The sequence below is a fragment of the Setaria viridis genome, chromosome 2 (assembly GCF_005286985.2).
Source record: "Setaria viridis chromosome 2, Setaria_viridis_v4.0, whole genome shotgun sequence".
Lineage (NCBI taxonomy): Eukaryota > Viridiplantae > Streptophyta > Magnoliopsida > Poales > Poaceae > Setaria > Setaria viridis.
Window position 1 is genome coordinate 39,453,946 of NC_048264.2, and position 11,629 is coordinate 39,465,574.

The 11,629-nt window shown below is 45.6% G+C and overlaps 2 protein-coding genes across 6 annotated transcripts; both read left to right on the forward strand.

Annotated features, from left to right (window-relative positions):
• Window positions 1-486: 486 nt before the first annotated feature.
• LOC117843956 (uncharacterized Rho GTPase-activating protein At5g61530) lies at window positions 487-5,796 on the forward strand. Of its 2 annotated transcripts, none has more exons than XM_034724749.2 (10): window positions 487-726; window positions 1,180-1,246; window positions 1,569-1,816; window positions 2,261-2,323; window positions 2,413-2,431; window positions 2,749-2,847; window positions 2,937-3,014; window positions 3,099-3,343; window positions 4,539-4,695; window positions 5,312-5,796. In XM_034724749.2, exons 2-10 carry the CDS (start codon window positions 1,186-1,188, stop codon window positions 5,452-5,454), a joined length of 1,113 nt encoding a protein of 370 aa, XP_034580640.1. In that variant the 5' UTR covers window positions 487-726; window positions 1,180-1,185; the 3' UTR covers window positions 5,455-5,796. The 2 variants fall into 2 exon arrangements, with proteins under 2 accessions (XP_034580640.1, XP_034580638.1); XM_034724747.2 differs by having other exon boundaries at window positions 487-653.
• A 953-nt stretch (window positions 5,797-6,749) lies between these two features.
• LOC117843955 (transcription termination factor MTEF18, mitochondrial) lies at window positions 6,750-10,755 on the forward strand. 4 transcript variants are annotated; one of them, XR_004637867.2, is made up of 3 exons: window positions 6,750-8,718; window positions 9,588-9,697; window positions 10,007-10,755. XR_004637867.2 is itself a non-coding variant. In XM_034724745.2 (2 exons), the coding sequence occupies exon 1, from the start codon at window positions 6,955-6,957 to the stop codon at window positions 8,683-8,685; it is 1,731 nt and encodes a 576-aa protein (XP_034580636.1). In that variant the 5' UTR covers window positions 6,750-6,954; the 3' UTR covers window positions 8,686-8,718; window positions 9,588-10,755. The 4 variants fall into 4 exon arrangements, 2 of the variants coding, with proteins under 2 accessions (XP_034580636.1, XP_034580637.1); XR_004637868.2 differs by having other exon boundaries at window positions 9,614-9,697; XM_034724745.2 differs by having other exon boundaries at window positions 9,588-10,755.
• Window positions 10,756-11,629: the final 874 nt, after the last annotated feature.

The window sequence follows — 11,629 nt, forward strand, 5'->3', positions numbered from 1 at the left end:
TTAAGTTGACTTAGTCCAGAAGAATATAATATAAAATCACTCCCCAAATCGTCCGCTGAATAGTCAAACGCCTGTAGGCTCGCGCAGGCTGCTACTAGGCGCGATGAACCACGCCTAGTCGCCTACCATTCCCATGATCCCATCGCAGCCCCAATCCAGGACGGAAACAGGTGGTCAAGTCAATCAATGCACGCACGTACTCCCTGCCGCGCCGTCTCCCTTCAGTCCACAAATCCATCTCTCCCATTCCCATTCCCGATCCCCGGGCCCCGCCCACGCCACACCACACACCTCCCGTTCCGCAGCGGCGCAGCCACGGATGCTTCTAGAACCGGGCATCGACCCTCCAAGAGGGCCCACGTGGAGGCGGCGCAGCGAGAGGCGGCGCGCCGCACGTCACCACCGGGAATGGGAAACCCAATCCCTCCCGCGACCCGGCCGCCTCCCCTCCGCCCTTGACTCACTCGACTCCCTCCCCCCCTAATCCAGAATCCAACGAGGCTGCAGAAGAAGCAGAGCGCCCCAAACAAAAAACCCAACTCGTTTTCAGCTCGCGGAACGGGCGGCAGAGTCCCAGTCCTCTCGCTTTCTCCCCCGCGATTCGCCTCGCTTCCATCCGGTTCGATTCGGGAGCCGGAGCCAGAGAGGGAGAGGTAATCGCCCCGCTCGTGCTCCACCTCTCCGTCCATTTCCACCCCGCCGGGCGATTCGTCGGATCGGGCCGTGGTTCGTTCGATCCTGCGTTTTTCTCTCTGTCGCTTTGGTTTGGATCTCCGCCCGCTACGTTCGGGGAGGACCTCGGTCGGCGTGGAGTGCGTGATTTTTCTCGATTAGTTTTTTTCCCCGCTGTTGTTAGCTCGAGCTGTTGATCTACTCCTGGGTCGGTTGGTTTGGTTTGGTTTGATTGGAGTTTGTTCGGGTTTGGGCTTAGGAGCTGCCGAGCTGGTTTGGTTTGAGCTCGTTTGGGTTTTAGGAGCAAACAATCCGTGTGGTTCAGGTTCGGCGTTTCGTTTGTTGCTAGGATGTCTGTTTTTGCTGCCTGTTTTACGGACTTGGTTCAGGATACATGAGTGGTTCGGATTTTTCCTTTACCCGTGCTCTGCATATTATGGAGTATGGGTTCATTTTGAGGTTCTACGGCTGCTTAATGGCTCAGTGGATGCTGCTCGTCTTGTGCAGGTAGCGATGCCGCTGGCGGAGTCGCCCCAGTGGCGCCGGAAGGCCACCGATTTCTTCTCAACGTCCAGTAAGTTTGTTCGGTAGAGATGTCTTTTTGTTTGCTGTAAAATTGTTGCGTAATCATTTCTGTACGGATATACCTACTTTAGTGTAATCATTCCATCAAATATCTTTGTCATGATGGTGTTGTGATTTACTAGTACCCCATAGTGTTTGTACGCTGAAAGAGAGAGCAATTATCATGCATGTTGTAACTTTTATCCAATTACCTTGCTCAGAGTGTGACTCTGCACGCTGCTGCTCGTATTTGTATCCTAGCACTGTGTTTGATTCCCATTTTACCTGCACCCTCATTACCTCAACCTTACTGTGCTGATAATTTAATGCAGGTTTCAAGCTGAAGCAGGCAGGGCAATCGGCTGGGGATAATATAGCTGATGTTGCTGGGAAGGTTGGGTCCGTGGTGAAGACTCGCTGGGCTGTCTTCCAGGAGGCTAGGCAGCAGCAGCAGCGTCCACCGGGTGAGACAGTGCAGGAGCGTTTCATCACAGCTGCTGCCTCCACTGGGTTGCTTTTCAGGAAGGGCATTTCAGAGACAAAGGAGAAGGTTGCTGTGGGAAAGGTCAAAGTCGAAGAGGTAACCTATTTGTCCATTCAACAAAATTATTTTGACCTGTGATTCGTTCAGTTTAGTTTCAACTGCTGTGAAGTTTTATTTTTTGTGTAACCTATTTGTTGTGATCATTTAGAGTTATGTCCAAAAGCTATGTGATGAAACCAGAAAGAGAAAAGAGCTCCCTATTTATTAGTTATTGCAAATTTGCCTATTGTGCCCTATGCCAATATAAAGTGGCTGAATAGTGCGCTAAATCATTGCCAAGAAAAAACTGCAGTAGCAAGTAGCTATTTTAAATGTATTTCAGGGTGACAATCAAGTATATTGAGAACATATGTTATCTTGGATGTTGGGAGTTTGGACCTTGCATTCCTTTTGTGATGCCTTCTGTTCATCATTCTTCAAAAAAAAAAACAGTAGTGTCTTTATTGAAGCTGATTGTTTTCTGGTTTCATGTGCTTGCAGGCTGCTAAAAAGACTGCGGATAAGAGCAAGACTATTTTGAACAATATTGAACGCTGGCAGAAGGTCTGTGATTTAGAATTCTGTTACCTTGTAACTCAATTTCACTTTTTTGGTGTACAATGCTGATTCTTATTTCTGATTATTTGCCCCAGGGAGTCGCAAGCACTGATGGTATGCTCGTAACTCAGTTGTCTTATCCACGATGCATATCTATCATAATTGTCAAAGCAATTAAATATTTTTGTAGCATCCAAGCAGCTAAATTTTCTTGTAACATCTGAGCAGCTAATGTAGCGTAGTGATAGTTCTACATTTGTTGTAAGCCTTAGGTTGTATCTGCATGATTAGTATTTCTGTTCCGTCTATTGGTGAATAGTGATCAGTGAGAAATGATCCTCTGATTACAAAATGGAAATAGTTGTTGAAGCCATTGTACAGCAAGAGCAGTAACAAAAACGAGAAATGACCACTGTTGCCTAATCTTGCAGTATTTGGTGTTCCTATTGAGGCCACTGTGCAACGAGAGCAGTCTGGTAAAGCTGTGCCCTTGATGCTAGTGAGGTGTGCAGACTACCTGGTTATATCAGGTGAACAGGCTGAAAATTGCATAGAAATTTAGTTTCTCTCCATTTCAATTTTAGCACTGAATATTATATGCGAACCATTTTTCTCCTAGGTTTGAGTAATGAGTACTTATTCAAATCTGAAGGTGACCGAAAAGTTCTTCAGCAGTTAGTTTCTCTTTACAATGAAGGTATTGCCGCCACTATATCATATTTGAGCTTAGTTTTTAGCCATCATTCATTACTGTGGGCCTGAGGAATTTTATGTTCTGCAGACTCGGGTGCATCTTTACCTGAAGGTGTGAACCCTATTGATGTAGGTGCACTGGTGAAGTGTTACCTTGCCAGCATCCCTGAACCGCTTACTACATTTGCACTTTATGATGAGCTTAGAGATGCGAGGGTTAGCATTCCTGATCTTAGAAACATATTGAAGAAGCTTCCAAATGTTAACTACATGACGCTAGAGTTTGTTACAGCGCTGCTACTTCGAGTAAGCCGCAAATCATCACTTAACAAGGTAAATCTGATCCCTAATTTTGTTCTTTTTCTCTGTGCTGCATTTGCCAGTTGTTATTCCTTTTGGTTGCTGGACACTATCGAAGGGACTAGGTAGTAAATCTAAACTGAATATAGAAATACAAATCAATTAACATGGTCACTGTGACATTTTTTTAAGAACACCTTTTAACAATCAGATTCAGCACATATCTGGAGCCACTGAATTTGGAATTGTATGTCTAACATTGTAATTGTTTTGTATTTTTCTCTTTAGCTTTGACAATTGTCACAAATGGTAGGAAATTGCAATTTGACTTCACACCGCTTGGCTGACTGTTTGGGTGTCTGAAAGACTTCGGCAGCTCTTTTGAATAATATGAAGCAGTGCTAGAAATCAGCAAAACTGTTCATAACATCCTTAGAACACTTAGGGCCTGTTCGCTTCAGCTTATAAGCCGGCTGAAAAGCTGCAACGGCTGATTTGTTGTGAGAGAAAAACACTGTTTTGTGGCTGATAAGCCGGTTGAATAAGCTGAAGCGAACAGGCCCTTAATCCATAGACTGCCCAGTTGTTCAAGGATAAGGTGGGAATGCAACATCTATCTATTGGTTTGATTTGCCCTAGATGTTTCTGTGAAAAAGCCCAGTTACCATTGAACATAGTAACAAACTTTAGATAAAGTTTATAGAATTTAAACATTAGACTTTTGAAGCATTGACCACCACAGTGTTTTGTATTACCAAAGTTAAAGAGCTTACATATGAAAAATCTCAATCACAGGTTTCACTGCTTCTCTTCCATTCAAATTCAGAAAAAGAAACTCTTAAAGAAAGGAACCGCTATGGTTTGCTGAATCATCTGTAGTTTGAATCGCAATTTGATAGCCATTTCTATCTGATATAGGCAATATTCATGAGCAATGTGGTTAACAGAAGCGGCCGATTCAAATTTGCACCCTCTTAGCTGTCTTACTTAACAGGGTTGAGACAGCTGCGAGCACAAATGGATTGTCTAGATGATTGTCTTCTGTTATGTCTGTAAATTGATAAACTGCATTGTATACTTTTTCACAGTAAAGCATTTTATAATTTAGTAAGTTACATATGCGAAGCATGCTGATTTAATTTTTTGAGTTGGTCTCTTCTGTCCTAACTAATATAAGTGAATCACCTTTTGGGTGGTATTTTACAAGTTTTTGTGACACATTATGCAGATGGACTCTCGTAGCCTCGCTGTGGAATTTGCGCCTTTGATCATGTGGCAGCAAGGCGATGCTGGCACAGATTTGCGTAACCACCTCAAGTTTACCTTGAAACCACCTCCTAAAATTGTGGACACGACATCAAATACCGCTGCATGGGACCTGTTAGGTATGTAAATTCTACTTTGTTAATTTTATTATTAACAAAACACTATGTAGTTGTCTCTAATATGATTGGGCATAGAGCATTTTAGTCTGTTCACTGTAGTCTATTCTTGGCTGCCCTTTTCGTAGTTGTCTGTGTCAGTTGTGGCATAATGCATTTATAAGGGATGAAATCTGGAATTGGCTCACGTTAGCAAAGAAAGAGACTTGTTGCCCTGTATCTTATGGTCCAACATGAATTTATGATTGAGGCTGTGGGCCATGTGGCAACTGCCTGCCAACTACCAAAATCATGAGCCAAACGTGGTTACATTACAGGTGTACAGGGCCCATCTGTTATCTTTTAACTACTTTTGCATTACATGAATTGGTAGACATTTAGGTCACTATTGAAAGGCATATTAATCAGCGCTCCAATTAGGCTTCCCCCAGTTGGTGTACAGTGTACTAGCATGGTTTCAGGTGGCTAGTTGTGTCCTTTAGGCCTTGTTTTGGGTGGGCCAGGGATTCTTACCCAAAGGTTTGGCTGTTCAGTTCACATTTGGCTGTTCAGTTTTAGTTTATATTTGTTCTTAGATTTGTTCAGTTTTATAAATCGTTATTTGCGCAATTGATTGTAGATGAGGATGATGAGGACGCCTCATCCCAGATCCCCTTGGATGACGCTTCGCCCCCAGACTACAGCTCCATCGAGGTCATCCAGTGTCTGATCGAGCATCACAATGCCATTTTCACCGACGCGAATGAAACCGTATGGAGATGATTGGAATCTCCTCTGTAGATCTCTCCGGTGTTAGCTCGTGCTATGTACAAGTTCCAGGTAGGAGGGTGTATTACCGCACGCTATTGTTAGGGATAAGCATTTTGGCCGGAACATTTTTGGGGTAGGTTTGTATATACGCTAGTATTAATTCTTAACGGGAAGAAATCTTGTAGGATCTGGTCATGCTTCATCAATAATAATGTACTTGGATGTAAACCACATGGCCGTGGTGTGCTGTTTTGACGCATTTGCTGAATTCTCTGTTGATAAGGTGCTGCATGGGATGCTTTTGTTGTTGTGTATCATTCACGGTTAACTGGTATACGTGTTGAATTGGTGATAGCTTTCCTGTCTTTAGAACAAATCTGTGTTGATGACTTGATGTTACATCGCGGGATCGGACCTACATGCATGTCGAAAGGTGGGACACCAAGTTTCTTTACTAATTGAAATTGGCAAGCTGCATAGCTTAAATACGAGGTTTATACCATGTCCGGCTTAACGTTACGGATGACAAGAGGATTAACGGAGATGCAACCTCTCTGCTCTCCCAACCAAACAGAGCCTGATTGGTTAGCTTCCAAAGTATGCTCAGGTCCTATTTTCACTTCAAAATCCTAACTTTGGCACTACGCAAAAAGAAGATTTCCCATCACATCAAACTTGCGGTACATGCATGGAGTACTGGATGTAGACGAAATTAAAAACTAATTGTATAGTTTTGTTGTACTTTGCGAGACGAATCTTTTAAGTCTAATTAGTCAATATTTGGACAATAATTCATAAATACAAACGAAACGCTACAGTTGCGCTACAGTAATTTTGGTTGTCCAAAGTTGGGCAGCTAAACAAGGCCTCAGCCAAAACTAGGGCAAGTTAATAAATTTTGGCACTCATTTAGTTGGTATCCCAATCAAGACCTATTCTAAAATTTTCGCTTTAGATTTTGGTATGGCAAATTTTGGACACCAACCAATTAGGCTCACTCGACCCTCCCAAGACTTGAACCAAGCACATACTAGAGAAGAAGTAGAGATTACCTAAATCCTGTTTTTTCTATGACTTAAATTGGCACTAAACCTAAATCCTCACCTAGTTCTTCGGTGAAAAACTAAAGAGTCACAGAAGAACTGATTGCAAGTGGCTGGTGGTGTTGGAGACCATGCCAAGCTATGACAGTGATTTTGTTATTACTAATACTGAATCTATGATTTTATCAATAAGTGATGCTTCTGTAATTCATGCAAAAAGGTCTTGTTTTTACAATTAACTGATGGTCGTATATTAAATACAAAATGTCAAATTAACATGAAAGTATGATGATTGATGAAATTCTTGTATCCCAATTCCCAAACATGTCCATCCGATATTTTATTTATAATCCAGTCGCTAAAACCCTAACCTCTACTGAGTCCTAAACCCTTCTCGCTTATCCCCTGAGCTGAACTGCTGAATCATGCCGTAGAACAGAGCAGAGCAGAGCAGCGCCGCCCGCCCGCCATGTCGCTCCGCGCCGCGCTCCACCTCCGCCGCTTCTTCTCCACGGACGCCGCCGCCCTCTCGCCGCCGAAGCTGCGGAACCTACCCTACCGCCTCCGCCACGCCGCCGTCCCGGCCGCGCGCGCCGCCGTCTCCGAGTACCTCCACTCAACGCGCTGCCTCCCGTCCTCCCACGCCGACTCCATCGTCGCGCACTCCCCGCGCTCCCTCCTCTCCTTCCTCGCCGCGCTCCCCGCCGTGCCGAGCTCCCTCCCCACCGCGGAGCTCCCTGCCGTCCTCCGCCGCCACCTCAACTTCCACCCGCTCAACGAGCTCCCTTTCTTCCTCGAATCGATCGGCGCGCCCCCCGCTGCGGCCCCCCGTTCCGACCTCATGTTCCTCGCCGACCATCCATCTCTGCTCGGCGCCGTCGCCGCGCTCGCGCACTTCGGATTCCCATGGTCACGCCTCGGTCTCCTGTTCCCCGCCGTCCTCCTCGGCGTACCCCCGGACCTCATCTCAGCTCGCCTCACCGCTCTCGAGGCCCGCCTCCACCGGCTCCCGCGCGCCGCCATCATCGCTGCCTGCCTCACCTTCCCATCGCTTCTCGAGCGGGATCTATCCGATTGTGATCCACTCGTTAAGGATCTTGGCACCACGTTCAGAGGATTGGGTCCGGATTTGGGGGCCAGCAATGACATTGACGCGTTCTCGGGCGTGTGCCGGAGGATGCGGATGTTCTATGATGCCGGGGCAGAGATTGGTAGCATTGGGGGACTTGTCACCAGCAGCTGCAGAGTGTTTCTTGAGCTCGGGGAAAAGACGATTGCTGAGAGGATATGGTTCTTAAAGGAGCTGGGGATGCCGGGGAAGGAGCTGGGAAGGTTCTTGCTAAGCAATGCCAAACTTTTTGATCTTGATTTCTCTGATGTGGTGATCTCGGTGCCAGAGTACCTGCGGAGGATTGGTTTGGTGGAGTGTGAGGTTGATGCGGCGATAGAGAAACATCCATATGTTGTTGGGAAGAACCAGCTGGAGAACCTCCCCAGGGTGCTGCGGGCAATGAAGCTGGAGCATCGGTTCCTGGAGAAGATTTCGGTTGGTGGGGAGAACTTGCGCTATTTATCACCATATTTTGTTTTGGAGGACAATAGCTATGATGCCGAGGTTGAGAGAGCTTTCTTGGATGGGATGGCTAAGGTCAAGGCTGACAAGAAAGCACAGCATGTGGACAGCAAGCTGGAGTTCTTGAAAAGCATTGGGTATGGTGAGAATGAGATGGCCACCAAGATAATTCCTGTCCTTCACAGCACTAAGGATTTCCTGCAGGAGCGGTTTGACTACCTTCTGGAAAGAGGGGTGGAGTATACGATGCTGTGTCGGATCTTGACTGTTTTTCCAAAGGTGCTGAACCAGGGCAAGGATATGCTCAATGAGAAGTTGAATTATCTCACAGAGGAGCTGGGCTACTGCATAGAGTACCTTGATTGCTTCCCTGCATTTCTGTGCTTTGATTTGGAGAACAGGGTCAAGCCTAGGTATACAATGCTTCAGTGGCTCCGAGAGCATGGCCTACTCAGAAAACATTTAGCCCCTGCAACAGTGCTTGCTAACTCCGAGAAGAGATTCATTACTACTCTCTACCTTGTGCATCCTGCAGCTCCAAAGTTGTGGCTTGAGTGCTTCTCTTCACGAATGCGTATGGAATGTTATCTCAAGAACATTTATAATCAGCATTCAGACAACAAATAGTTAGATGTCTGGATATTGACATGATTGTTAGAGGTACAGAGTATTTATCGTGTGCATCCTTGCCCTGTTAGACGTAGCAGCTTTACATTTGGTAAAATTCTTTGCTCCTGCATAGATAGCAGTAAGCTGCAGGATGTAGGATGAAATGGGATATATACCAACTAGATAGCAAACCTTGTAACTTGATTTTTGGTAAAACTGTTCTGTAAATTTGAACTCCGTTAAGTCTTCAACTAGCCCTCCTGTGGCTATGCCATGGGCGTAGCCAGGGGTATTCATGTGTATTCACATGAATACCCATGGTTCTATATAATAATTTTGATACGTATATCATGTAGTACTAATACATGTATAAAAACAAGAATACTACATGATTATTCATTCTAATAGGAGTTTGTATGAGAATGCAATGAGTTTTCCTCATTTTTCATGCGGATACTTTTGGTGTTGTGTGTTGTATTGAACAAAAAAATTCATAATGAATACCCGAGATCAAAATTCTGGCTACGCCACTGGGCTATGCAGTATGCACTGATTGGAACATGCTGTATTCATCCATTCCTGATAACAGTTAACTGCCATAGTTTTCGTCTGGTAGCACCATAGGGAGCCCTTATTGTTAATAAATTATTGTATTTCCCTCATTCCCTATATTAAAGCTATATTCTGATGCTGCTCCTGCTTCCTTTCAAATTGGTATTCTTTGGGCTGGCTGGTGGTAATGTGGAAATTGTGAGCATATGTGTACAAGAATCAGCCTTCACTTAAAACAAAAGTTGAGGCAACACTTTAACTTTTTGTTCATAAAATAAGTAAACTGAATTAATTTTTGCCTGGGAATTTATAATTTTTATAGAAGAGGAACAGTAGATTTACTACATACACTTCCTGCTTTTCTATAGAAGGCCTGCCATTGTTTCATTTTTAGATGGTTTTAGTTGGATGCATTCTTGGAGGTGATCATGGATCCTACATCAAGAAGAGTGACACCGGTTCTCAACTCATGCCACTGGTAATTTTTATTGGATAGCACTTGTGTATTATCTCAATTCATGGTTATCTTTCTGGGCCCAGCTAAAGGAATACTTTGTTACTTAAACTGTGGATCTGTTCTATAGACGATCTTATCCACTCTATTGTGGGCTAATTTATTCTGGAGACATAAATCAAGCCAGCAATTAGCAGATACCAAAATTCTGACAGTGACAGTAAACCATGAAGATGCTAGAACAATACAAATAATTATTTGTTTGGGATCCTTCGCAGTTTGTTCCAATAATTTGAACTCACTTGGTGTTTTTCTATAATCTAATGCATTCAGGCTTAACATTCATGGAGGTTAACCTGTTGTAAGAGACAATCATCAAGAACCATGGGTTGTTGTCCCGTGATCTGCTTGTAAGATGGATGAAATAGAGTTCTGACCACCAATGAGCAAATAGTTTGATTCTTGGTTGAATACTAGGAGAAGTTGACTAGTAAAATTTGCACTGGATTGGTTCTGGCTTTACATGAAGTCTTTGATGAATGAATGAAGAAGATGCAGCGCCTAGTGGATCTGAAAAGAAGCTATCCAACATTCTGACTTAAACAATCTGGTTGATCGAAATTCTGAACTCTGAACCACTGAAGTTTTACTGACAAACTGAGACTGACGGTGAAGGCTGGGAAGTGGAGGGGTCAACGGGGCCTGTGCAGTTTCTGATGTGTATATAATGGATGCTATGGGTGACGGTAATCACATTTTTTCCCTCAAATATTCAAGCTCTGTCGCTTGAATTATTTTGCTACCAAGGCTGACGGCAGGATCATCGGCCACATGGAAAATCAGGAGCTAGCAATATTTTCCCTTCCAGGAAGAGTGGTGATTCTGGAGAAGTGAAGAGATCCCAGTGGAAGCCGGGAGAAATCGTCCACGGTCTGCATGCCTCATTTCCATGGTCCAAGCAAGAGTAGTAGTAGCTGATATAAGCTTGTTCGATGCCTGTCTACTTGTCTTTGCAACCTAAACCTACTTTTCCTGTCTACTTTTATGAAGGATTTGTCAACTAAATATTGCGGTTGATTTAAGATCTAACCTTATAATCCATGCATTTGTAGGCAGTGTGATTCAGAGTTTACAACAAAAGGAAAGAAGAGCCAGGGAGCCCAGGATAATCATTAATGGGCTACTACCTAGCCCAGCCGAACGGCCTGGAAAACCATCCGGCCTTAATTCGATCAACTTGACCGCCACGGAAAGTAGCCCATCCATCCAATTCGGTCCATCCTACTTCGGATCGGACTCGCTCAAAACCGCGTCGCTCGGCCCGATCTGCGAAATCACCTGCTAAATCCTACGCGCTCCCCTCGTGCGCAATCCCCACCCCCTCTGCTCTCTCTCTTGCCTTCCTCCTCTGCCCGATCCGATCCATCCACCCACAGCTCTGCGCTCTTGCCTCCCTCGCACCCGCGCTTCTTCGATCCAATGGTGATGCCGCATCGCCTCTCCTCCTCCTGCACGCAGAGCATCCACCGGGAGCTCCAGCGCAGAAGGCCCAAGCTCTTGGCGCCCAAGAGCTCGGCCACCATGAAGCCATCCGCGTCGCCGCCGCCGCCGTGTGAGAGTGCTCGCTACACGAGCCGGGAGCCACGCCCTCGTCCCCCGAGCGAGAAGATCCCATCGTCGTTCGCCGCCCAGTCCCGGTGCCGCCGGCACCGACGCCCCGTGGCCTCGTCCACAAGCTTTGCCACGCCCACCCGTCGTCTCTCGCCCGACGCCACCATCTCGGTCCGCTGTCTCTTCACCCAGGTCTCCGCGCGGAGCTACTCCTATCACCGCCGCCGCGCATCTGAGGCCCGGGACGACGGCAGGTGTCCGCACGAGGACCACGATGCTACGATGCTCAAAACTGAGAAGGCTCTCGTGCTCTGGCTCAAAGCGATGGTCGTGTCGCCCACCCAC